The sequence below is a fragment of the Danio rerio genome, chromosome 6, assembly GCF_052040795.2.
Source record: "Danio rerio strain M-AB ecotype USA chromosome 6, GRCz13ab, whole genome shotgun sequence".
Lineage (NCBI taxonomy): Eukaryota > Metazoa > Chordata > Actinopteri > Cypriniformes > Danionidae > Danio > Danio rerio.
In genome coordinates this window covers 45,466,807-45,493,161 of record NC_141026.1, presented here as the reverse complement: position 1 = coordinate 45,493,161, position 26,355 = coordinate 45,466,807, and the positions used below count along the sequence as shown (strand labels likewise).

Sequence of the window (26,355 nt, the reverse complement as noted above, 5' to 3'; positions counted from 1 at the left end):
TACTTGATCATTCATTTGTAAAAAGTGTAAAAAGAATCGGTCAGCCTTGTGGAACCCCAGTACTACTGTTCTTTCCATCTGAACTGATATTTTTAACCTTTACAACCTTAGTTGTTTTTGTTAAAAATGAGAAATACATTTTACATATGCATGGGTCTATATTTTGAGTTTATATTTTCGTATAAATCGTATTAAAAGCGAAACTAAAATTAACTAAAGGATTAAACAAATAATGCACAACACTACTACAATTAGAAAAGGTCGCTCTGTTATAATTCACTTACATTTGAATACGTTTTGGTGTGATTATAACCTGCTGTAATAAAAAAAAAAAACTGCAGCAACTTAAGGTTTTGAATGAGGAAGCCATAATGTAGCCATGGCGGGAAGGAATTTTGGTGTGCTGCCCCACCATGGAAGAATGAATGTGGCGGAAACCATGCTGTTGCTTGAAATGTTGCATTAGCAAAAAACTTATAAGGAATGTAACTATTTCTCATTTTGTCGGTTTAGTTTGTACCAATTTATACCAGTTCAGATGTACGAAAAATTTAAGATTTTTAAAAGGAGGCGTGGCACCAAACCACACTCCTAAACCCAACCGTCATAGGGAGATGAGCAAATCAATTGTAATGAGATCATTATCAATGAAGTTACACATTTCCTTGAGATATTGTTTCAGATATGGCCTTAATGAACACAAATGTTTAAAATGTTCACCCACTATGTGTTTAAGGACTGTGAATTATTCTAGTATCATTTTGTTACATTTTAAAACAAATGCTAGAGTTAAAAGGGAACAACTACATAAACATCTACACAAGAAGTTGAATTCTTGATTCTTGTCTGGAAATACTTACACATGGCCATTTACAGCAGTAGCTTTTTTCTGAACCCAGCCTGTTGTGGTGCAATAAAAGTATTCCACAAAACTCATCTGTATTTATTAAAACAGATTCTTCCAGCTCTAAATATTATTCCATATATTTAAGGCCAGCGGGAGGAATTGTCGTTTCAGCACTGTTGAAATTAAGCCGAAATTTCACACTGACTTTGATGGATACCACAAGAGACAAGGACGTAAGGATCGGTACAAATGTTCTGAAATGTTAACAGTGATAGTATGCATAATATATAGTTGAAGATGCACTGTGAAGCAGGAGGGAACATTAAATATTAATAAGGACAAGAGCCAAGAGAGATGGAATGAGCTAAAGACTTCTTATGCTTCGGTAGCTCTGCCATTACAGTTTCACAAAAATGCGCATATATAAACATATCAGTGTGAGGATGTATTCAGAATGTTTTATGTATATAGTGTGCTCATCGTTTTCTAAGCAATTGTCAGGAGACAATAATGCAGTAGGTCAGTGCTTCTCATCTGGGGGGTTGTGACCCAAAATAAGTGCTAAATAAACAAAGGATCGAATGAAACTAAGGATATAATGAAAGAAAAAGAATTATATTGTATATGTTAGGGCTATGAATTGATTTAAAAAAGAATGAAATCGTGCAGGTTTTTCTTATTAATAGTATAAACATTAGCCAAATAAAGGGACAGAAAAATAGAGATCACATTGCAGTGTTCACAATGTTAAAAATATTTAATAAAGTATCAGGGTGTCCACAGGGTCTTAAAAATTTCTACATTTCAAAAACTAAATTGTAGGCCTTTAAAAATAAGTCTTAAATTCACATAAATATTGTGCTGTAGGTCTTAAATCCAATTACCAACAATCAATCTAAATAATTTTTATATAGAAATATTTAAGTTTTTTATTGCAAACTCACAACACCTGTTAGACATTTTACATTTTTCTTAATTAATTTTTTCTAATCAGGAAAAGAAAACTTAAAACAAATACACAATTCCTTTATATATGGTAATAACAGCAATATATTTCTTTACATGATCTTCCATTTAGACAAAAACTATTCGCAGAAGTAAGGGGGAGTGCAAATAATATTTATAAATAGGCATGAAAAATAAGGTTTTATAACAGAAACACATTACGTTGAATAAGTGTTATACTCATTTAATTTGGACAAAAATCAAACAACTGTATATTTTTGTAATTTTCTTCATAATAAATATACTTTTTACAATGCTAAACTTGTCACTAAAAACAAACATGCTGAAAAACGTGTATACAACTAAATAAACTAAGATATGTGGTTAAGAAATAAATGCATTTGATTTGTTCCCAATTCCCTTTTGGCCCAAATGGGCTATTACAAAAAATCCTTAGTGTTTAGCCCTATATAAGTCTAAAGTTTATTTATAATGGCATTAAAAGGGTCTAAAAAAGTCCTTAATTTGACTTGACAAAAATAGCAGAAACCCTAAATATCATTAAGATTTATAATTTGGGTTTTAATCAAATAAAATATCATTGCTGATTCTTTTTTTGCAAGTGAGCCAAAAATTCTTTCTATTATTATTAGGAATATTTATGAATGTTTTTAATAGACCTGCAGAGCAGTATTGATGCGTCCTCAATTAAAGTGAAACGACCATAAACTCCTGCAAGATAAAGTATGTCATAGTATGCAGAGCCATTGATCTTTATCTATAAAAAAGTGTAATTTTGGAAACTGTTCATCATAACCGAAAGCAATGTCATATTTGCTGGCCTCACGCATCACACACCTGTCAGTCAGTCAGTCAGTCAGCATGTCACCTTAAAAGGTTCAACAAATAACGCACAGCATTACTACGATTACAGTAAAGTTAGCGCTGTTATAATTAATTTACCTTTTAATATGTTTTGGTGCGATTAATTCGCTATTTAAAAAAAAAACCGACTGAACGTTTTGAATGAGAAGCTGTAATGTAGCTGTGGCGGGATGAATTTTGGTGTGGCGCCCTGCCATGGAAGAATGAATGTAGCGGAAACTATGCACAGTGATTCAAAATAATTTCATCGTCCCAAAATGATTCAAAAAGTTCAGCATGTTCTGTCTGAGAAAACAAAAATTCTAAAAGTTCAACTTCTAAAATAGTGTTTAGCCAATAATATATATATATATATATATATATATATATATATATATATATATATATATATTTTTTTTTTTTTTTTTTTTTAAATGTACAACTTCAAAACATTATTTCACACTGTAGTTGCTCATTGCTATGAGTTCATTCAGTCTCTTTCTCTCTCTCAGATTTCCCTCTTTGTCATCATTCTGCCCCCCTACAGTGCAACGAAGAGAATCCATTCATGGTTTTCATCTCTTGTAAATGATATTTAAACCCAGTAGTCCCCGCATTCTCAATCTACCCCTCTGCACAGTCCCTGCACCCCCCACCGTCCCGCTGGGACCTTATTAGAGGGGTCAGACAGACAGTACTCGCTGAACACTGGGCAGAAGCAGCAGTGTCCACCTCCCCCGTCTGCTCCGCGGCATCTGTGTTATTCACACACACACACACACACACATACACACTCACGCACACACTCACACACCCATCCTTTTTGTCATGGTTCAGAGGTTTCAGCATAACCCATCTCTCTGTGTGTTGTGGCCTACATCAGCCCCAAATCCCAGTCATCCAGACACTTCAATGGGCTCACAGTGACAGCTCACATACTAATAATTCCGCCACCACCACACATAAAGCAAAGACTTACTGTAATCTCAATGCCTAAGCTGAAATATTCATGAAGGCGTAAGCTTATATTTCTTAATCTTCATAAAGATGTCCATTTGTTTCTCTGTGCTGTCTAAGATTAAAAGAACATTTCATTTTCTAAGAAAATAAAGTGTTTCTTAGTGAAGTGGGTGGATGTCGCTCTCAAGGTGTTCTGGATTGGTTAAAAGATTGTCATTAGGAATGTGCGATATTGATAGAACAGTTGGATCTCAGTGTTTTTTTTTTATATAAAATCAAGAATTTCCAGTGCTGCTACCTTGGCAGGTTTAGGGCTTTTGTGAATAAATCTAAATATCACTCACGATTGTGTTTTTTTAGACATTAAAGCCTGGTTTATACTTCTGCACCAAGTGATCAGCGTAACCTATGGCGCCTGCCTTGCGTGTTGTGGTGTATTTAGAATTCTGCATGCTGTCTGTGTTGATCTTTAATAACACTTCCGAAACACTAGCTGGCAGTGAAGTTTTTATGTTTCTCCATCTTAAGTTTTTTTTCCGCTAGTGTTTTGTTTTTTCTGAATGCTACCCTAATGTGCAAGTAGCTCAAACTCACTTATTTTGAGGCTGAAACCGGCAGACGTGCAACAACTTTATTGATAAGGTAAACAACACAAAACAAAACTTTCCATCTAGACCTCCTTCACAGGACTCGACTCTTGTTAACATTCGCTCCATCAGGCTCACGCAGCTCTCGGTCCCGCCCACACTCGCCAGCGCTACAAAGCCGACCAATCACAGAGCTTGCGCTACGCGTCATTGCAACATATAGTTACTTTTTTTAAAGGTGTGTGTCAGCATCAGAGATGGCCACAGCGAGGGCTCTGCAACTACGTGCAGGCTGCGCTGGAGCAAACAAGTGCGCTTGACGCAGAATTATAAATCAGCCTTTAGACAAAAGAAAATTTGTCAGAGAGCGGCATGGTGGCTCAGTGGTGGGCACTGCCGCCTCACAGCAAAAAGGTTGCTGGTTCGAGTCCTGGCTTGCCCAAGTGGCATTTCTGTGTAGACTTTGGATATTCTCCCCGTGTTCATGTGGGTTTCCACCGTGTGCTCTGATTTCCCCCACAGTCCAAACATATGTAGTATAGGTGAATTGAATAAGCTAAATTGGCCGTAGTGTGTGTGTGTGTGTGTGTTTCCCAGTACTGGGTTGCAGCTGGAAGCGAAAACATATACTGAAATAGCTGGTGGTTCATTCTGCAGTTTTGACTCCTGACGTCAAAATAACATCCTTAGACACTGGCTAGACCTTGAATTTTGGTCACCTGACGTCACGACCTAAATCTAACCTAATAATAACGTCTTATGATGTTGTGTGCCTGCTGGAAAGGAACTAAGCTGAAGGAAAATAAATTAAAATTTGGCAGAACAATTTTTTTGGTATGACTTATAGCAAGATTTGCATCGCTTCGTTAATGGAAAAGCATGATTTTGCAATGAGTTTTACAGACAATTTGGAAATATATATATAAAAAAACAAATCAGACTTTCTCAAATGTACTCAAATCTATATAAAAGTTAGTTATAACTTTTTGTTAGGCGAACAGTTAGTAAAACAATCAATATCACATTTATTGCACATTTATTGCACATTTATTATCACAATTTATAACAATAAAAAGCCACTCAATGGATAGATGTTTTTATCACCTCAATTATGTGGTCATAATAACTGCATCACTTATCACGCATCGAAAATATTTTTGTAATTATTTTGCCAAGTAACTTACAAAATGTGACGACACGGTGGCTCAGTGGTTTGCAGTTTCGCCTCACAGCAGAAAGATCACTGGTTCGAATCCCAGCTGGGCCAGTTGGCATTTCAGTGTGGAGTTTGTATGTTCTTCCTGTGTTCGTGTGGGTTTTCTTCGGGTGCTCCGGTTTCCCTCACAGTCCAAAGACATGCGCTTTTGGTGAATTAAATAAACTAAATTGGCCTTGGTATATGTATGTGAATGAGTGTGTATGGATGTTTCCCAGTGATGGGTGGCAGCTGGAAGAGTATCCGCTGTGTAAAACGTATTCTGGATAAGTTGGCGGTTCATTCTGCTGTGGCGACCCCTGATGAATAAAGGGACTAAGCCAAAAGAAAAATGAATGAATAAATGAACTTACAAAATATAATGTCAGCTTACACACTGTTAAATCAGCAGTTACAATATTATCATAGACTATAAAGAGTTGGACATTTCTGCAGTTGCATTATTGCTCCAGTCTTCCATGTCAAATGATCCTTAGATGACAGAATGTGGCTTAAGTTCTTCTGTCATATGATTTTCTTTTTTCTGAAGCTTGTTTGATTTTGTTTCAATTGTATAGTACGCCTCTGTTCAGCCAATCAGCCCAATTAGAGATATCAGTTATGCTCAAAGCACAAGCAAAGCAGAACTAGTTTGATACTTTGATACTAAATGTCAGGCTAAACTCAGTATCAGAGCCTTGTGTTTTTCTTCTGAGGCATTTTAAATTAAAACACACCAGAGCTGAATTTATTACAGCTGTCTGCTCTGATTTAGACCTCCGTTGGTTATGAAAAATCATTATTATTATATATATATATATATATATATATATATATATATATATATATATATATATATATATATATATATATATATATATATTACAAAACAGTCCTTTAATATAAAGACTCAGAATATTATTGATTTCTCTTCTAACAATCCACCTGTCAGGCCATCTGTAACCCAACAGAGACTTCAGTCAGTCGTTGGGCCGGTCAAACAGCCGTTTTTCTGTTGGCTCTGTACAGTAGTCGAACGCTTTGGAAGGCATCCCAGTAATGAAAGGGTAATGCAGACGCTGCACTTCTCAAAGCACTGTCATGCACACTTTTGGGGCCATCAGCTGTTGATGTGCACACGTGTACTTCATAGCAGCTGCATACCCATCGTGTTTGAGTGCGTGCACGCGCCCTCTGGATTCATGAAATGCTTTGCCTTTTCAGCCAATTAAATATGCTCATATTGCTTTTGGTAATTGATGTCACATTATTGCTATGCTGAAGGGGAACCGCATGGTATGATGAGGGTGGAAGATATGTGCAGCCCTCCTCTGGGTTATCATCGCAAATTAGCTCATTAATACAAATCAGCGTATGAATGGAACCATGGGAGTTTGTCCTAGTGCTGATAAAGGGGAGAAAGATTAAGAAGACTGCTACAAAGAGGGAGCGAGGGAGAGAGAGAAAAAATCCGCCATTAAATCTTTTTTTTTTTTTTGTGGGTGGCATGGTGGCTCAGTGGTTAGTACTGTCACCTCACAGCAAGATGGGCACTGGTTCGAGGCCTGGCTTGGCAAGTTGCATTTCTGTGTGGAGTCTTCATGTTCTCCCCATGTTGGTGTGGGTTTCCTCCGATTGCTCCGGTTTACCCCACAGTCCAAAGACATGCGCCATGTGAATTAGATGAACTAAATTAGCCATAGTGTATGGGTGTGTGTGAATGTGAGAGTGTATGGGTGTTTCCCAGTACTGGGATGTGGCTGAAAGAGCATTCGCTGTGTAAAACATGCTGGGGTAGTTGGTGGTTCATTCCGCTGTGGCGACCCCTGACAAATAAGGGACTAAGCCGAAGAAAAAATAAATGAATGAACTTCTTCATGCCTTAGATACTATATGATTAATGGATTCATTTCCCCCCATTTATTCACCCTCAAATGGTTACAAGCTTTGAGTTTTCTTCTTTTTTCTTTGTTGTTTAACACAAAAAAAAATTCTTTTGAAGAACGTTGGTAACAGGTATAAAATATATATGTAAATTTCTAATTTTTGTTTTTATTTTTCCCTATTTGTTTATGCTTTTAAATTGCATTACGAGACCTTGATTTTTCTTCCAACAACTTTTAACCTTAAAAAGTGTGTAAAAGTTAATTCATTCATTGTCTTTTCGGCTTAGTCCCTTTATTGATCCGGGGTCGCCACAGCGGAATGAACGATCAACTTATCCAGCACATGTTTTTATGCAGCTGATGCCCTTCCAGCAGCAACCCATCTCTGGGAATCATCCATACACACACTCATTCACACTCATTCACTAGGGACAGTTTAGCCCACCCAATTCACCTGTACCGCATGTCTTTGGACTTGTGGGGGAAACCGGAGAACCCGGAGGAAACCCACACGAACGCAGGGAGAACATGCAAACTCCATACAGAAGCGCCAACTGACCCAGCCGAGGCTCAAACCAGCGACCTTCTTGCTGTGAGGCAACAGCACTACCTACTGCGCCACTGCGTCAATTTATTTTTTTTATTTACATTTTTAGTTTAAAGTGATATTTATTGTCTTGGTTGGTGTTAAACTTTATGGTACAAAAACCTTGAAATAAACTGCCAGTACATTTTCTGTTATTTGCATTATTCTATATATTATTTATTATACATAATATTATTTCAAAGCACTAAAATGTCAGCAAAAGTCACTTTGTTCAACTGTAGAGTTGAATTTTCAACATCAAAAGTTGACAGAGCAGAGATTACCGTCCCATAATGCAATTCACAACTGTAAATAAATGGAAAACACTTGTGGATCACAAAAGACGGAAACTGTTAATTAACAGTTTTTTTTTAAACAGTGTAGCTATTTTGGAAAAAAATGAATGGAAGTCATTGGCTATCGGTTACCAACATTTTGCAATTGATCTTCTTTTGGGTTTCAACAGGAGAAGTAAAAGTCAACTGGTCAAATAGATCACAATTTTTCTTTTTTTTTTTCAGGTGAACTTTTACTTTAAGGAATAGGTCATCAAAACACACAAACATGTAATACCCATATGACTTCCTTTTCATGAATGACTTATTTTTTGCAGTTATTTTTGGCTTTTTGTGAATAATTGTGTGGGTTATTCACTTTAACATGCACTGGAGACTCACACCACATAGAGGAAATGAAAATGCATAAATAAAAACACAAAAAAGATGTCTGTTTGGTTTCAGTTGAGGTTTGTTTTCCCAGACTGAACATGCTGATTCTGCACTTCTGCTGTCATGCAAATTCATATACAAGGTCAGATTTTTTGCACATGTACTTGACAACCAAACTGCTGGATATGGTTTTATCGATTTTTTTAAATGACTTTTTTATCTCACAGTTCAAAACTGCACAATAAAATCTTGTATTTGCTAGTTATGAACAGAATAACGAGGAAAACAATAGAAATGGCGTATAAACCCATAAATCAAATCAGACTTTTCTACTTATAATTCTGGCTTCTTTACTCACATTTACATTTATTCACCAGATGAGGGGCAGCACAGTGGCTCAGTGGTTAGCACTGTCACCTCACAGCAAGAAGGTCGGTGGTTCGAGTCCCAGCTTGGCCAGTTGGCATTTCTGTGTGGAGTTTGCATGTTCTCCCTGTGTTGGTATTTCCTCCGGGTACTCCGGTTTCCCCCACAATGCGGTACATGCAGTATGGGGGAATTGAATAAACTAAATTTAGTGAGTGTGTGTGAATGAGTGTGCATGTGTGTTTCCCAGTGGACTGGGTTGCGGCTGGAAGGGCATCCGCTAAGTAAAACATAGGAATAGTTGTGGTTCATTCCGCTGTGGCGACCCCTGAAATAGAGACTAAGCCGAAGGGTAATGGATGAATGAATTTAGTAGATGCGACTCAAAGCAAATTACAAATGAGTATACATTTTTTATTTGTTAACTATTGTTAGAAAAAATGATTAATAAAGTATTATTGAAACAAATGTGTTTCTTAACAGATGTTTCTTAACAATGGCTCAAGACTTCATTCCACTGGGTTTGAACATTAAAGGTGAAAGTCCTTTTTATTTATTTTAGTGGCAATTTAGGATGGTAATTAAAGCAACGTTCAGTAGCAGAGTGACACAAGACACAAGACATAAACTTGCAATTATCAATTTTCTACTCACAATTCTGACTTACATTCTCAAAAATCAGTACGATACCAATAAAAAATAATTTAAAATGTTACAAATTTCACTTTCTTTTAAAAATCCCTCCTTAAAATATTTTAACTTTACCTGGGATCACACCATCATTCATGCCTCGTCTTAAAGACTTACTCTGCTGACGTAATACAAGACAACACGTAATTGTTTTGTTTGTTTTGGAAATACAACAGGCATTTAATTACCAGCAGGCTGCCATCAAGTGTCAATGCCATTAAAATGAATAGGATCCCATGTCACTGAGAGCTTGAGTGCACATGACACCAGACCAATGGCAGTGTGTGAGATCACGGTTCAGACTGAAACCGTAATAGTATCTCCTTCATAGTTTCATGTGTAATGTTTCTAATAATGACAAAAATGCATCTCAAAGGCACTGCTCTTTCAGATGTTTTGGCTTTTTGAACACAACATGTGGAAATTAAGTTCACCATTTGATGTTTTCGCCCCCACATTGAAGTGAAAGTCTTTTGTTTTAGTTCACAATATGCTTTCTTTTGAGTTTCGGCCTAAAATATGGCTTCAAAAGCTACAGCTGTGTTTACTTTTAAAGGTGCAGGCAGAATGTGAACATTGGTTGCTCTGTGCGATTGTGAATACAGGCAATTATTTTCCTTTCATGGAAGAGCCATTGAGTGTGAATCTCATGCAGTGTGTGTGTGTGTGTGTGTGTGTGTGTTTGTACTTGCATTCCATATTTACAGCCGGCATTTGATGTGAAGTATGTGAATTTGATCTATGTGATGTATGTGCATTTGATCTATGTGGTGTTTCTCCTTGTGTGATGTGTGGTGTTGCTGTGTTTCATACACACTGAGATATACCCAGTTATCTAAGACTTCCCCTGGGAATGAGTTTCAGCTTCGTATTCCTTGGTGTATTCTAGTCTGAGGCTTCATTAATCAACAAATTATGTAACAAGAGTGTTTTTTTGTCATATTCATTCAAAACAATACAAATTCCTTTCTTAGTTTGTTCAGTTGAAATGTATTTTAACTAGATGTATAATAAATAATTATAATGGTTAATTTTAATACAAATAATATTTATATATTCAAATCAAATTTTTTTGTCTTACACTGAAAAAAAATTATTCATTGGATTTACAAATTTTTTTTAAGATAAGAGGTTTTAAACTGTTTAAATTGGCTGAATTTATAGTTTTCAACTTCATTTGTGGCGACACAGTGGCGAAGTGGGTAGTGCTGTCGCCACACAGCAAGAAGATTGTTGGTTTGAGCCTCGGCTGGGTCAGTTGGCGTATCAGTGTGGAGTTTGCATGTTCTCCCTGCGTTTGTGTGGGTTTCCTCTGGGTGCTCCGGTTTCCCCCACAGTCCAAAGACATGCGGTACAGGTGAATTGGGTAGGCTAAATTGCTTGTATGTATGAGAGTGTGTGTGTGTGTGTGTGTGGATGTTTCCCAGAGATGGGTTGCGGCTGGAAGGGCATCCGCTGCGTAATAAAACGTGCTGGATAAGTTGGTGGTTCATTCCGCTGTGGCGACCCCAGATTAATAAAGGGACTAGCCGACAAGAAAATTAACGAATGAATTAACTTCATTTGTTTGTTTCAATACCGATTATTTAAAATTGTTTAAAACAATTTGCAATAAACCATTTTTTTCAGCGCAAACAGTATGATTTGCAGTGAAATACTTATATACCAGCCCGTGACCTTAAAAAATGTAACAAAAAATAATATCAATACGAATCTAAATTATGGAGTAATTAGACGTAAAAACACAGACAGTTTTCCCAAAGATGGCTTGCGGCTGAAAGGGCATCCGCTACGTAAAAACATGCTGGATAAGTTGGCGGTTCATTCCGCTGTGGTGACCCTGGATTAATACAGGGAATAAGCCGACAAGAAAATGAATGAATGAATGAACACAGACAGTTTTAGATATAAATAAAATAATAGAAGTTATAGTTATATCATATAAAACAAATATCAAACATGCAATATAGGCTCTTTCTGAAGATGTACCCTTATATTCATTTCTGGAGATCACAAATTATGTAGCCTTTTCTGCTGTGACCATTTTGTCCAGTGGCTCGCCGCACACTTTGGAGGATTTGAGACATAGAACGGAATTGACCGCTATGATGGGGTTTGAATCCGGTGAATATTCGAACCCCAGGAACCATTCTTCTTTTTGAAGAATAAATCCAAAAAGCAGATAAGCAAATAAGACAAAAACAAAAATCTTTAAATAAAATAAACATAACAGGGTGAGAATGTGGTAAAATCTGAAAATGTGGTAAAAAATCTGCCGGTTTTATTTTTCTGGATTGCTTTTCAAAACACTGTCATTGGGTTTAGGGAAGTGAGTGGTCAGTCGATGCATTTTAAAACACTATTGGTTGAGTTTAGGGAAGGAAGAGGCTGGGAAGATTGGTTGACAGCAGCCTCTGGTGGATTTATGCAAGAACAGCAGGTGTGAATTCGCAAGTGAAATTTGAGATCTCAAAAAGTGTACACAGCGGCCTCTGGTGGATTCACGAAAACAAAAACTGCAAATAAGAATTTAGCTCCTGGGACTTATTTGGTGCTCTCCAAAAATGTATATAGGGGTATGTAATCAGAATAAGCCTAGGTTGAAAATATTTAAACTTTAGATATGAAGAAATATAGAAAATAGAATAAAATATTAGAAATATATGTAAAAAAAAAAGCTATACAAAAAAATTACAAACATAGAAGTGTTTCTAACAAAGTGTCTGGTGTATAGAGAGGAAAGAGTGTATTGTTCTGGTGTTTTGACAAGCTCACTCATCTGCATATAGAGTACACTCAGAACTACACAATATATGGGTGTATGATTGTGCATCAATGTTATAATTCTATTTAAATTAGTCATTATAACATTTTAGTGACATTTGTAAGTATATTCAGCTTAGTTTGATATTTGAAAGAATAGTTTATAACATTTTCTTTTCAAATGTCATACTTATAAATATTAAAAAAATAAACAGCAGAATAATAAAAAGTAATGATTTTTTTTCTTGTAATTCCATTGTTTTTATTTAGCAGAGGAAATGTGTTTCCATTGTAAAGTCATGTATGAAAAAGACGAAATAGGCTTAAAATGATTATGCAAAATAAATATATGGGTCAATGACGTGACGCTCATTTTTTTGTGTCCATGTCTTTTAAATAAATTCAAGTAGGTTACAGTTTCAAAATAAATAAGCAAATTACTTGCATACATTCTCTATTTTGAGGACCAAGTTTAATTTTTTGGTTTTAATCCATTTTAAGAAAATTTTTAGGGGATTATTGCAAGAATGTCAATGTGGTGTAACCAAAAAAAATTGGTACCAAATAGTTTACCTTGTTTAAAAAATGTGAAAGCCTCAATGAAACATTGTATCGGCTAGTCTGGCATAATTTTACATTAGACATATTTAATAGTAAATAAAGGTAAATATAGCACAATTGTTTTAAATATTATAATTCATTTGGGGAATTTTTTCTGTCACCTCAAATTTCTGAAATGTCAAGATGGTGTAACCACCATTTATTGAGCCATTTTGTTAATATTGTGCACAAGACAGTTAGACAGGAAATTGAATCACAGAGAAGAACTCTTGATAAGACTAATTGCTGCATGCAAAGGTTAGTAACTCTTTTTAAAATGTGAGATACTTTGACCTTTTTAAGGTATGGTCAGCTATTCTTAGATATGCATGTCAAATGGTAAGACCCCAGAAATGCACTGATAATTGTTCATAATTATAAAAATAAGTATTATATTTAAAAGTTAAATTTGAAATATTCCCACCAAGCCCATGTGCTTACATAGATGTTATTGATAATGCCTGTCAAATTTCATTTTGAGTTGAAATGTCAAGGGGTGTAACTGGTTACACCATTTGACTCATATAGCAGGAGTCTTTCTGTCAGGGGTCAATTTAGTCAAATATCATTAGTTCATGATGCTGATCAAAAATGCGACATAAATTAAACTACTATTTGTGTTCATAGTGTAGATTATTTATTTATTTTTGTTTGAGAAATAGGTGCTTAATCCACAACCTTACTATTAAAGCTTTGTAAACATAGGATAAAATTATTTTACTGCACAACATGAATGTTTTTTTTTTTGTTTATGTTAATCCATGTTTATATTCACACAATATAATGTACACACTCTCTCATTCACACACACATTCATACACTACAGTCAATTTAGTTTTTCTAATTCACCTATACCGCAAGTCTTTGGACTGTGGGGGAAACTGGAGCTCCCAGAGAAAACCCATGTCAACTCCACACAGTAAGCCATCCTGGTCCATCTTGGACTCAAACCAGCAACCTTGTTGTTGTGAGACAACTGTGCTAACCACATTAGCCACTGTATCACCCTCCTTTGAAATGTTGTAAGTATTTTTTTTCTTCTTGAGAAAGTCTTATTTCTTTTAGTTTGGATAGAATAAAAGCAGTTTTTAAAATGTTTAAGCAGTTTTTAAGGTCAATATTGTTAGCCTTCTTAAATACAGAACAAACCACAGTTACCCAATGACTTGGCCAATAGATCTTACTTGCCTAATTAACCTAATTACATTTTTAAATGTCACTTTAGGCTGAATACTAATGTCTTACAAATTATCTACTCAAATATTATGTGCTGTCATCATGGCAAAGATTACGGAAGAAATCAGTTATTAGAATTTAGTCATTTAAACTATTTTGTTTAGAAATGTGTTGACAATAATATTCTCTCTGTTAAAGAGCACTTGGGAATTTCTTTTTTAAATAAAAGAAAAAATTAACATGGGAAATGAAACAAGGTTGACAAGCCTCTATAGACTGAGTGCACACAGCCTTAAGTTTTGGAGGTTTTCATACTTGATGCGCTTGCTGTTGTACTATTATTATTAACAACTGGAGGTGACTCGGAGGAACTTTAATGATGAAAAGTTGTGAAGAACAAGTCAGAAGTCGCTAAACAAATGAATTGCAGTTGAAATCAGTTTTGTTTGGGTTTTTTTACAGCATGTCTGATAAAAAATTTTCTTCTGGAGAAAGTCTTATTTGTTTTATTTAGGCTAGAATAAAAGCAATTTTTAAAAGCCATTTTGAGGTAAAAATTATTGGCCCTTTTAAGCTTTTTCCCCGCGATAGTCTACAGAACAAACCATGGATATACAATAACTAATTACTCTAACCTGCCTAGTTAACCTAATTAAGCCTTTAAATGCTACTTTAAGCTGTATAGAAGTGTCTTGAAGAATATCTAGTCTAATATTATTTACTGTCATCATGGCAAAGAGAAAATAAATCAGTTATTAGAGATGAGTTATTAAAACTATTATGTGTTGAAAATGTGTTGAAAAAATCTTCTCTCTGTTAAACCGAAATTGGGGAAAAAATAACAGGGGAGCTAATAGCTCAGGGGGACTAATAATAATTCTGCATAATTCTGAAGTTAACTGTATAAAATAAATAGTTTGTGGATAAGTTGTGGATACACTCATGAAATTATTTGTTGTCAGTCAGTCGTGTATGCTTACAAAAATTGGCCTTTAATCCCAGCACCAAGGCAACAACGAGTAAGCAGCAGTTCTTACGTACTAGTGATTTACGTACAGTGTTTGGCAAATTGTTTCTAAATAGCTTAAAAGTAAAATAGTGGATTTTTTTCTAATATCATCTACTTATTTTTATTTTAATTAAGCCAACTGAAAAGAAACAGTGATGGAAAAGGTGTTAAATGTTAAACATGTTTCTTTAGTTTGTTAATATTCTATTGATGAGGGCCACACATTTAATGTAAAGGATGTTATTACTTGGTGTATTAAAGTTCAGCAACCTGGTTTCATTGTTCTAAACACATTTGTCAATGACAATCCCACTGAAATTGTTGACTATCATTCTTAATTTGAATTGATTTTAATTGTCAATTTCAAAATCTTTGGCTGTAGAAGCAACACTGTCAGGTGGTGTAACTGGTTTTTGTCAATTGGTGTAACCAGTATTTTACATAAAAATATAATTATGTACATGGAAATAATGTGAAATTAAAATTAAAACACTTAGTTTAGTGTAATAAAATAGTTTTTAACATTTTTTACATAATTTGTCAAAGATTATTTAGAAACCAGAAGTGTTTTTAGCATGTGTCTGGCCGAATATTGCAAAAACTCATTAAAATGTACATTTAGAGATAATGCGAATACAATAAATGTTATTGTGGTATTTTAAAATAAAGTATTTATTTCAGTGTGTACACTTGCATATCATCTAGAAGGAGTAAATTTTTTAATATTTCACAATTTTTGGCAGTTACACCATTTGACATTTTCAGTTGCATTCAGTCTTAATGTCTGTAAAAAATGGTGTAAATGTTATTTTTAATTACATAAAATCAACATGAATACAATCTGTACATTTTAAAATATCTGACGGATGCTTTTAAATCAACTTTGTAAAAGATTTTTAAATTTCCCATCTTGCCAAACCTCTTTTGTCACTGACCCATATACAGTAAAGCCTGAAATTATTCATACCTCTGGCAAATTTTGACTTAAAGTTTTTGTTCAAATGTAAATAAAAGCTCATAATTATTTTTTTTTTCACAATGATCTCTTCTACAACTACATCTCTTGGGAGAAGCCAGTCTCATTTCTGTTTAAAAAATTGCTGGTTGAATGAAACTAAATTACTTGACTATATAAAATGTTTTATGCAAAAATGTATTATTATGAAAAATACATTTGTAAAACATGGATTGTTTTCAACTTATAGTTTTAGACTAAGGTTGAAGGCTCTTAGAGATCAATGCAAGACCGCAGGCTGCCCAGTTTCTAACCCCTATGTTCTCTCTTACCAATACCAAAGGCTCTCTGAATTCCCAGAATGCACTTAAACCCTTGACTCTTTGCCTTCAAGCATCCAATCAGCTCCTTACATGAATGGCTGCTCTACTCCTTGAGGAGATGTTATTGAACATGGGTCATAACTTCGTCAGTCATGGTTGGAGGCTTTTTACACTAATGCGTGGTTTAATAAACAGTTTGTATTTTTGCAGTGTTGTCTATATAAATAGTCATGTGGAGCTTTGAGACTACAAGAATTTTGTGTTTACTTGGACTAGGTTTTAAGGTTATTGTTCAATGGCGTTGGTTAAATAAAGCTATATATGGATGAAAAACTATAGCTCAGAGACCACTTGAAAAAAACATAATGATTTATAGTTATGTATTTGAGAAAAACATAATTTTTGTTTTATTCCTTTAATGGCTGATAGCATTTTTTTGCAAAATATTTTTATGTAAAGCGTAAAATGACAATTCATCAAAATAAAAAAAATGCAGACATGATTTCTGAAGTTTATATTCATGTTTAGACAACACAAACTTGACTTTAATAAGTCAACCCTGTAAAATATATATTGCTGCCTTAATTTTGTTAGTTAAATCAATTTAACTTTTCAACCCAGGCTCATTCTGAAAATGTAGCCCTATATACATTTATGGAGAGCGCCAAATACCTCAAGAGCTACGTGTTTTTTTTTTTTTGCAGTTTTTTTTTTTTTTTTTGCAGTTTTTGCAAATCCGCTGTGTACGCTTTTTGCGATCACAAATTTCTCTCGTGAGTGCCACTCTTGCCTGCTATTCTCGCGTAAACCCACCAGAGGCCACTGTCGACTGACTGTTTGTCTGACTGAATGACTGACTGATCGACTGACCCACCCTCCTTCCATAAACCCAACCAATAGCACCCAAAAAAAAAAGCTTAAAGGGACAAATAATTTTGACCTTAAAATGCATTTAAAAAATTTTGTCGAAAACTAGCCGAAATAAAACAAATAAGACTTTCTCCAGAAGAAAAAATATTATCAGATATCCTGTGAAAAATTCCTTGCTCTGGTAAACATCATAAATATAATATATGTCTTTGTGTTTCTCAATTCTCTCAATTGTTTTTGTTTGCATTATTTTGTTGTGACTTCTGCGAATAAGCACCTTAAGCAACTTATATCCAGTTCAAGTGTTTGATTAATTTAGCTGTTTTTCTCTTACCATTTGCATCATATCCATTAATTTCAAGTGCAGTATTTAGTTTAACAAGATTTTCATCCTCTAAACATGCATTGAAATGTAAAATCCACTTTAAACAGCTGTGTGCGCATGTTCCTTCTTGATGTCTAGTTGTCTGCCAAAATGACCCTTAAGTATGAACTCAACACCCCTAAGATGTGTAATGCAAGAACCCAAACTCATACACAGACAGCAGGAGGAGAAAGAAAAACATCCGCTTGGATTGCTGCAACCTGAACATCTGACATTTTCAGTGTAATTTCAACAGATTTAGATCAGGAAGTGATGCTGTGGAAAACTGGAGGTCAGATGGATGACAGATTTAGGTGAGGGGTTCACTGTGAGGATGGAAAGTGTCTTGATTTATTCCGTTTTGCCCTTTAAATTTCCTCTATAATTTGCTGAGTTTGGGCGTTAGTCATAACACATCAGCCGCTTATATTGTACATAACTCACACGAAAGTGAGTATTTTTATACGTTTTTTTTTCCTTTATGGAATATGCCGGGTGGAGAAGTGTGGCGTCTGGCAGAATGCACACACTTAATAGGCACACTTTCACACTTGTATATACAGAAACTGCTCAGTTTGACCATTTTTTTCTCAAGAAGTCAAAAATACAAGTGTAAAAAAGTTCAAAGATTCAAAGAAAACTGTAATGTGAAGCAGACGGTGACAACAGAGGTGCGGATCCAAATGCAGAGTCTTTAGTTAACAGAAAATGGTTAGGCAAGCAACACAGAAGCAAACAGATGTATAAAGGCAATCCAGGGCAGTAGTCAAAATAACAGGCAGATGGTTAAAAAAGCAGGAAGCATACAACATAAACAAACAAAACAAAGCTAGGGTCAAAAACACGGCAGAGCAAGGCAGCCGTGTCGTAATGTTAACTCACAGTTCAACAAGACTCAGCAAAGTCTGTTTTAAATTGAAATATTTGTTTGACATTTTTAAATAATAGTGTTTGTTGAGTTAATACAGGTTCAGTTTAGGTTATATTTCCTTAAACCCAACTGACAGTTTTCAAAAGCAATTCAGAAAAAGAAAAGCCCTTACCTGATTCTTATCATGATTTCAGGTTTTACCACATTCTCACCCTGTTATTTACTTGTTTATTTTATCTTTTGGATTCTGTTTTTGTCTTACCCACTTAACTGTTCTTCATTGGACTTAAACCCAGTTGTTATAGTTAACTCCTCTCTGCGTTTAAGTTTGCCAACGTACATGGCGGGCTAACAGGACTAACTGCTGACATCGGGAAAGCCGTTTATACGGAGGTAAGCAGTCAGCTGTAAGTGCGAAAAGAAACGGCACCATACCGCCCTGTAGCATTGGTTTTCTGGATACATAACTAGTGATCTCCAGAAACATAAATAGAGCTCCGTTTTCAGAATGTTATTGAACATCTATAAAATTTACAAGGAAATAACCATTCAATAAAAAAATTGTGACAATTCTTTATGAGTTCTCCCAATTCTTTTTTTCCTCTTAAGAATTGTGAGATATAAGTAGTATAAGATATAGGAGATATACAGTATGCTGCTCAGAAATAATTAGAATAGGGTTTTTTTGATGGGCAAGTAATTTCTTATTAAAAAGCCTAAGCGTTTAGCCCCTATACAGCATAAGTCCAAAATTTGATTCTTGATGGTTTTAAAAAGGTCTTTAAAAGTCTTGAATTTGACTTGGTGAAACATGCAGAAACCCTTTCTAGGAATGGTAAGACATAAACTCAAGGTAAAATGACTTTTGCTGCTTATTTAAACTACTTAACCCTTTAACTGCCTGCTCTACCAAATGGTTGACCTTAATTTGACTGTTTTTATTAATGACTGTTAAATTCATTTAAAGAATGACTGTTTAAAGTAATGGTTTACACTACACAGTATTGTTACAAAAAATTAAAAAAAAAAATAAATTAAAAAAAATAAAGATGATTTAGTACTCAGAAATGTTTTATTTTGATTATGTTTTTAAATAAATTGGTCTTACTCTTTAAATGTTCAGATTTTTCATAGTATATCTAAAAAATCCAGTACTTTTACCATAAACCGACATATTAACCATTTGGTAGAGGTTGATATTTAAAAAATAATGGGGTGTGGAAAAAAATGCATTAAGTGTGTTAACTAGCAAAATGAGGAGTTAAAAAAAATCTTGGTGGGGCAGTTAAAGGGTTAAAATAAGCTGAAACAACACAACTCTTAAAGTTTTTTCGGGGACAACTTAATAGTTTTATGTTCAATCCACTTAAATTTGTAAAAAATGATTAAGTTAATCAATTAAGTTAATCGATTTGTGTTTGCAGAAACATGAAGGTTTTGTGTGGAACCCAGCGCTTTTTAAATTGTTAGAAGATACAACATCACAATGGAGAGAAAAAGGAATTAATTTTTTAATAAATGTTAATTTGTTTATGAGTGAAATTTGTTTCGACACCAACTATTTTCATCCTCACTTTACTCTCTATGACAACCAGAACAGAAATCTCTTTTGATTGCTCTTATATAAGTGTCTATAAAATCTTGCTCACAATTGCCATCCCCTTGTGAAAAGCCCAGAGAAACCACAACGTTTGTTTATGAGAAGAGACTGGCACGACTGGGTCGGCCATTGTGCTCAATCTGAGTAAATATGTGTGTGTATGTATGTGTGTGTGTAAGTCTGCACTTATTTGTGCTCACATTCTTTTGTTTATGAGTGTGTAAATACTCAGTATGTCTCAGTCAGAGTAGTGGTGGTGGAGGCTTGTCTCTGACGGAGGATTGTTTGTGGCCTCTCTCTCTCTCTCTCTCTCTCTCTCTCTCAATGAGTGTTTTTCCGAGGGGGAAAGTCTTGGACAGGATCCTCAAACCCAGCCAGTGGTATTCAGACCCTGGCTCTTCCAGGCTCCAGTTAGGTTACATCAGCCTCTGAGGGAGCACAGCTTCCCTATACTGTAGAGTGGCAAGCAGACAGGGATGGCGCTGGGTTTGTTTTGTTGCATGGAGGATCTGCTGGCTGCTGGAAGTCAGTTAGTGTGGACTGTGGCTGAGCAGGTGCTGAGGAGATGCTACAGTGATGGGCTTGTGCCCTGTAGGAGGTTCCTGCAGACGTGGTGTCTTCTGGGAGATGTCTATCAGGTATGAGATGTTAAAGGAAAGAGACGATTTAGTTTTGCTCCAATGTTTGGGGTCAGTTGTGTATGGGACGATAACCTGTTTTAAGGTTTGAAAAAGTCAAGGTTTTAAAACTGCTAAAATTTGCTGTTAAACCATTCCTGCGGTATATGTGTTTTTTTTACGACTCTTTTCTTTGGTTTTAGTTTAGTTTAAGCTGTATTGTCCATTCTGCTTGGCACAGAAAGGAAATTGGTCTTTAATACTGCAACATGCATACAACCCAACCACATAATAGCAACACTCAGCAAGTCAACAATATGAAATAAAAACTTAAAAACAAATTAGCCCCAAATTACAGCAGATTATTCTTAACAACCGCACCATTTACATTAAACAGTGATCCGATCGGATACAGCAACTACAATTAGTACACTGTAAAAAAGTCCAGGTTACCTTAAAATTGAACTTACTTTATGCTGAATCAAATTAACCTTTTGAGTCCATTGAACTTATCTATAATGACGTAAAACGTTTGTTGTCAGCACCAATTAATCATATCATTTTTACAGTGTATAAATGACATTTTATAAGCATTTCTTTAGGCTCTAGGAATTTTAAACCTGTGTCCTAATGGTAACGTTTCAAAAGTTTTAAAAGTGAAGGACATTTGTGTTATCTTAAAAATAAGTTTTTTACATAAACGAGTCAAATAAAATCTGCAGTGAATGTTATTTGTGACCAGTTATCTTATTTGCCTGATTGATCATTTGCAGACATTTCTTCTTCTGTTTGAGTGTTGTGTTACCAAACCATGAGAAAATATTATATGTCAGAACACTCTCTATTGATGATGTAAATGCCAAGTATGTGTGCTTAATTTAAAACTTCTTAACTTGCGGAGGAGACTGAGGCGCTGACTTGCCTTCTTCTTCTTATAAACAGCCTCCACATTACTATTAAAAGATAAACAGTATCTCCAGATCAAAAGCCACCGCTGACATTTGCTACACTACACATTTGAAAAACAAATAGCTTATATACCAACATCCAAACATGATATACACCTGAAGAGGGCAGTGGCTTTTCTTTTATTCCCAGAGAAAAGAAATAAATCCAAATATGTCTTTTAAAGCTGTAAAAAATCATTTTTTTAATCTAATGAAGTTAGCAGAAGTCAATGATTTATTTTAATTATTTATCCTGACTTGTTTACTGTTACAAAATATTATAAATGTCTCTTAAAATAAAATATATTTTGTTCAATGGCGGAAAAATCTTTTTTTTTTTACCAAGAAATAAAAAAAAAAAACATATTTTAGAGCAGTAATCACAATACCATGACACTGTGATATTTTTATTTGAGGTTCATACCATCTGAATCTTACACCGGCCCATCCCTGGTTGTGTATTTTTGTAGCAATGGATAAAAAGAAGAAACTAACTGGAAATTCTAGTTGGATGTATTGGATTTATAAGGTGTTTAAGTGAAATGTTAATATTTGTTTTATCCTATTTCAAGGTCTGATGGTAACACTTTACGATACGAGACTAACATGAACAAACAATGAACAATGCTTGTAGCATAGTATTTATTAATCATAGTTCAACATTTACTAATGCATTATTAAAATCAAACAATGTGCTCGTAAACATTAGTTAATGCTCCGTGTTAACATAAACTGTATTTTCATACAAACGCAAATAAAGTTTAGTTTATTGTTTATTGATGTTAAATACATTACAGACAGTAACTATATACTTGTTTCTTATTGTAAAATGTTAGCATTCTGATGGCAAGTTTCATATAAATATTGTCAAAATATTGTTCTTTAAAGCATTTTTTTTCAGAATATTACAGTTGGATAGCAAAATGAATTATTATTATTATATTAAATATAGTATAACACTAGTAAACAACTAAAACACTGCTCTCAAAAAAATATATGTTTGCTGTTTGTTCAAATAAACATATTTACAATGAGCTAAAACAACATAATTGTTGAGTTTTTTGCGGGACAACTTAATTTTATGTTTATGTAACTTAATTCCTTCAGGCTGTCTCAACACAAATTGATTATATGAAACCCAGCATTTTTTACAGTTGTTCAAATTCATATAAATGTGTGAAAAAAAGGTAAAAGCATGCAGAATAAATGCTGCATACGTGGAAATGTGATCAGCAGTTAACAGTATAACAAAAGGGACCTTCTACTTACGCACATACACTGTAAAATAACCCAACAGTCAACTTTATTAAATGAAATGAGTGTAGTTAACTCAATATATATATATATATATATATATATATATATATATATATATATATATATATATATATATATATATATATATATATATAATATTAAATATAAATTATATATATATATATATCAATATATATAAATATATATTTTTAAAAATAAATCGTACTGACCCACAAAATTATAAACAGTAGTAGTGTAAATTCAGACTACAGGTTTAGTTTATTGAAGGAATAATTTTCTCAGACTTGCTCCAAACCTGGCTTTTTGTTTTCTTCTGTGGATCAGGAAATGAATAAGTTGAACGCCTGCAGAATTTAGTTGCTGTTCCTATGATTAAAGTGGATAAAGTCCAATGCTGTAGTTTATAGCTTAAATTATTCACTATATTTCATATCTCTTACAAACAAATTAGATTAGCATTACACAGCAACCATGTTAAATATGAAGGAACAGCTTGGACATTCTGATTTTATTAACTTCTTTTGTGCGTCATGGAAGATAGAAAGTCATACGGGTTTAGAGCAACATCAGGGTGTGGAACTGACAGAATTTGAATTTATGGGTGAACTTAATGACAAAAATGTTTTATTTACAGCAGACCTGTTAAGAGAAAGATACAAATTCATGTTCATGTGTGTACTGTAAAAGTGTGTACATTTTGGACTAAGGATGCAGTTTGGTGTCTTGTTGTCAGTGCTATGATCTTTCTGATGTCTTGTGTTGTTGATGTCAATCCGGATTCAGCCCTTCATGATGAACATTTTCATAGGTCTTATAACTGTTAGAAGTGCTTTTTTTTTGTTTGTTTTTTACATGTTTACACAAAAAAAATAGTGGAAAAACTAAAAAAAGCACAATGGGAACTATCCTGTAACTGCGTTCCTATAACTATCTGATGTGAAAGCCACTTAATATGTATTAAATGCTGTCAGAAAAGTATATGAATTTCAGGAAGTCAAGATAAACAAATGTTTATTGTCCACTCTAATGTTTACTTTTTTGAACAAAGTATTTAAATATGATGACAATGAAAAATAGGCAGTAAAAGTGATTTCTTTTTCTTTTGTCATCAAACAGTCAAACGAAAGAAAATGTTGTTTGCCCATTTGATTTCTCAGAGCTAGACACACAGTGTGGAGCTTTATTTTGAGTGTCAGGTAGTTTCCTCGGTGAAGTATGTCAAAACCTAATTCAATTTTACAGCTTTGCATTTGATTGTGATTGTTTACGATTGAAATGCTTTCTGATGGTATGAGATTCTGCTAAATTAGTTGTAGTCATTATATTCATTATTATTGAATATAAAATATGAAAGTGAAAGTCGTGACATGTGGCCAAGTATTATGACAAGATGGGCAAGTATTATGCCCATCCAAGTGCACACACACACACAGCAGTGAACACACACCATGAACACTGCTGGTGCCGGGATTTAAACCTGCAATCTTTGGATCACAAAACCAACTTTTTGACCATAAAGCCATGGCTGCCCTTAAATGTACATCATGTATGTAATGTAATGTAAACATTTACAAATTTTTTTATTCAGTTTATTTTTATTTATTTAGCAAATGTGTTTTAATATGCAGAAATCAGTTAAAATGTTTTCTTCACAAAATGTAAATAGTGTCGTCATTACTCTCCATTTGATTTTTCCTTCTGTTCATGTGGGATGCATTTCCCAAACAACAACATAACTAGTGGCTGAACTTTCATAGTACCATGCATTGTTTGGGAAAAGAACGATGTAGTGACGAGTGTTTCCCCAAAACCGCAGTTTCTCTGTCTCAGATCCAACGTTTGAACCACGTTAGTTATAACGTAAAACCTCCATAATGACGCTCTAAACGGGGCGGATTAACAACTTCCTTAGAGAAAATGACCAGCATTTTTTTGTATAAAATGATATTGTTTTATCCCCACACACACACTTAAAAAAATCCAATATTAGTTTTAGTAAAACCATGCACTCATTCATTATATTTACTAAAATATATGTAAACTGTACATATACACAGCTGTCACTGGAGTGGTGCCTTTTCAAAAGATACAAATTTGTACCTAAAAGGTCCATGTTAATACCTCAAGGGTACATATTAGTTTCTAAAAAGTACAAAAGTGTTCCTTTTGAATTTTGTAGGTACTAATATATACTTTTGAGTTACCAATATGTACGCTTTAAGTACAAACGAGTACCTTTTGAAAAGGTACCACCCCAGTGACAGCTCGCGTCGAGTGTAGGGTCAATGTTTCCTTTACAAATATTTTTGAGAATACTCCATTTTCAATGCTAAAAGATAAAATCAATTAGCTAACACTCTTAGCTCATGCTAATTAAGTAGCTTGAACAAGTTAAAAAATATATTTTTTGAGTGTACTATAAATTAAAATCATTAACCTATGCTATATATTTTTGTTTTCACAAGCATTGGAGATGTAGCGTAAATTCCGCTTTTAAATAATTGTCACATATAGCTTTCGTTATGAGCCACGGCTGCGTTCAAAATGTTTAATGTTTTCAAAGTGCCCTACAAAGAGAGCGCAATTGTCAATATGAAGATCGCTAAAACTGAACTGTTAAAATACTTTGAAAGCAAACTACACCTAAGAGAGCTGACTTTTTAAATCATTCCAAGTTTAAATGTTGGACGTTCTAAATAAATGGAGCATAAGGGGGTAGACCAGGCCCGGCGCCAGGAAGTCAAAACTGAGGGGGCACTTTAAATCCATAGGGGGGCACTAGACCTGGTGACTCATTTTGTTCTCTTGTTTCTTTCATTTAGGCTATTTATTCACATTTATTATTACTTTGCATTACTGCCTAAGTTACTGAACTAAGGCAGTAATATAGGCTACGTTTTAATAGTAATAACAATATGCAGTTTCGCTATTACGAATTTTATTAACGATAGTAATGATTACCGCTTATTAATGCAGACGGATGATGGCTTCAGTGCCAAACGAGTGCTTTAAATCATATGTTATTCTCCTTATTTCCGTTTTATTTCAAATAACAGGCATATGAATGTTTAAAGTTTTAGGTAAAGACGTCAAATTATGCCCACGCATGCAAGCTGACCCACAATCAGACTATTCATTTAACCGGTAAATAAATATAGTAAAATCAGCTTAACCGAGTCATCCCGCTTCACGTATTATCCAACCAACATCATTGTTAGGGAAAAGCTAAATGTTACAATTTAATGTCATTTAAAACAATTACTTAGTTTCATTTTAAGGCATTAGTGTAGCCAGAAACATACCTAAAAAGATACCAAAATTCACATGTTATTACCGTGAAAAATGGTTAAATTTTGGCATGGATAACACTCAATATGCTATATAACTT

The 26,355-nt window shown here is 34.3% G+C and overlaps 1 protein-coding gene across 9 annotated transcripts in view; it reads left to right on the top strand.

Annotated features, from left to right (window-relative positions):
* The window catches only part of frmd4ba (FERM domain containing 4Ba), a 91,611-nt gene that overhangs the window by 11,135 nt on the left and 54,121 nt on the right, over positions 1-26,355 (top strand). For 3 of the 9 annotated variants that reach the window (XM_087257836.1, XM_087257834.1, XM_087257835.1), the window contains exon 1: positions 19,996-20,763. The exons of 5 other annotated variants lie outside the window; for them this stretch is intronic. In XM_087257836.1, coding sequence (XP_087113962.1) covers positions 20,602-20,763 — 162 coding nt within the window. In that variant the 5' untranslated portion in view covers positions 19,996-20,601. Of the gene's footprint in view, positions 1-18,852; positions 20,764-26,355 lie in introns of those variants that run through there. One more of the 9 variants, XM_087257837.1, reaches the window with a different exon arrangement.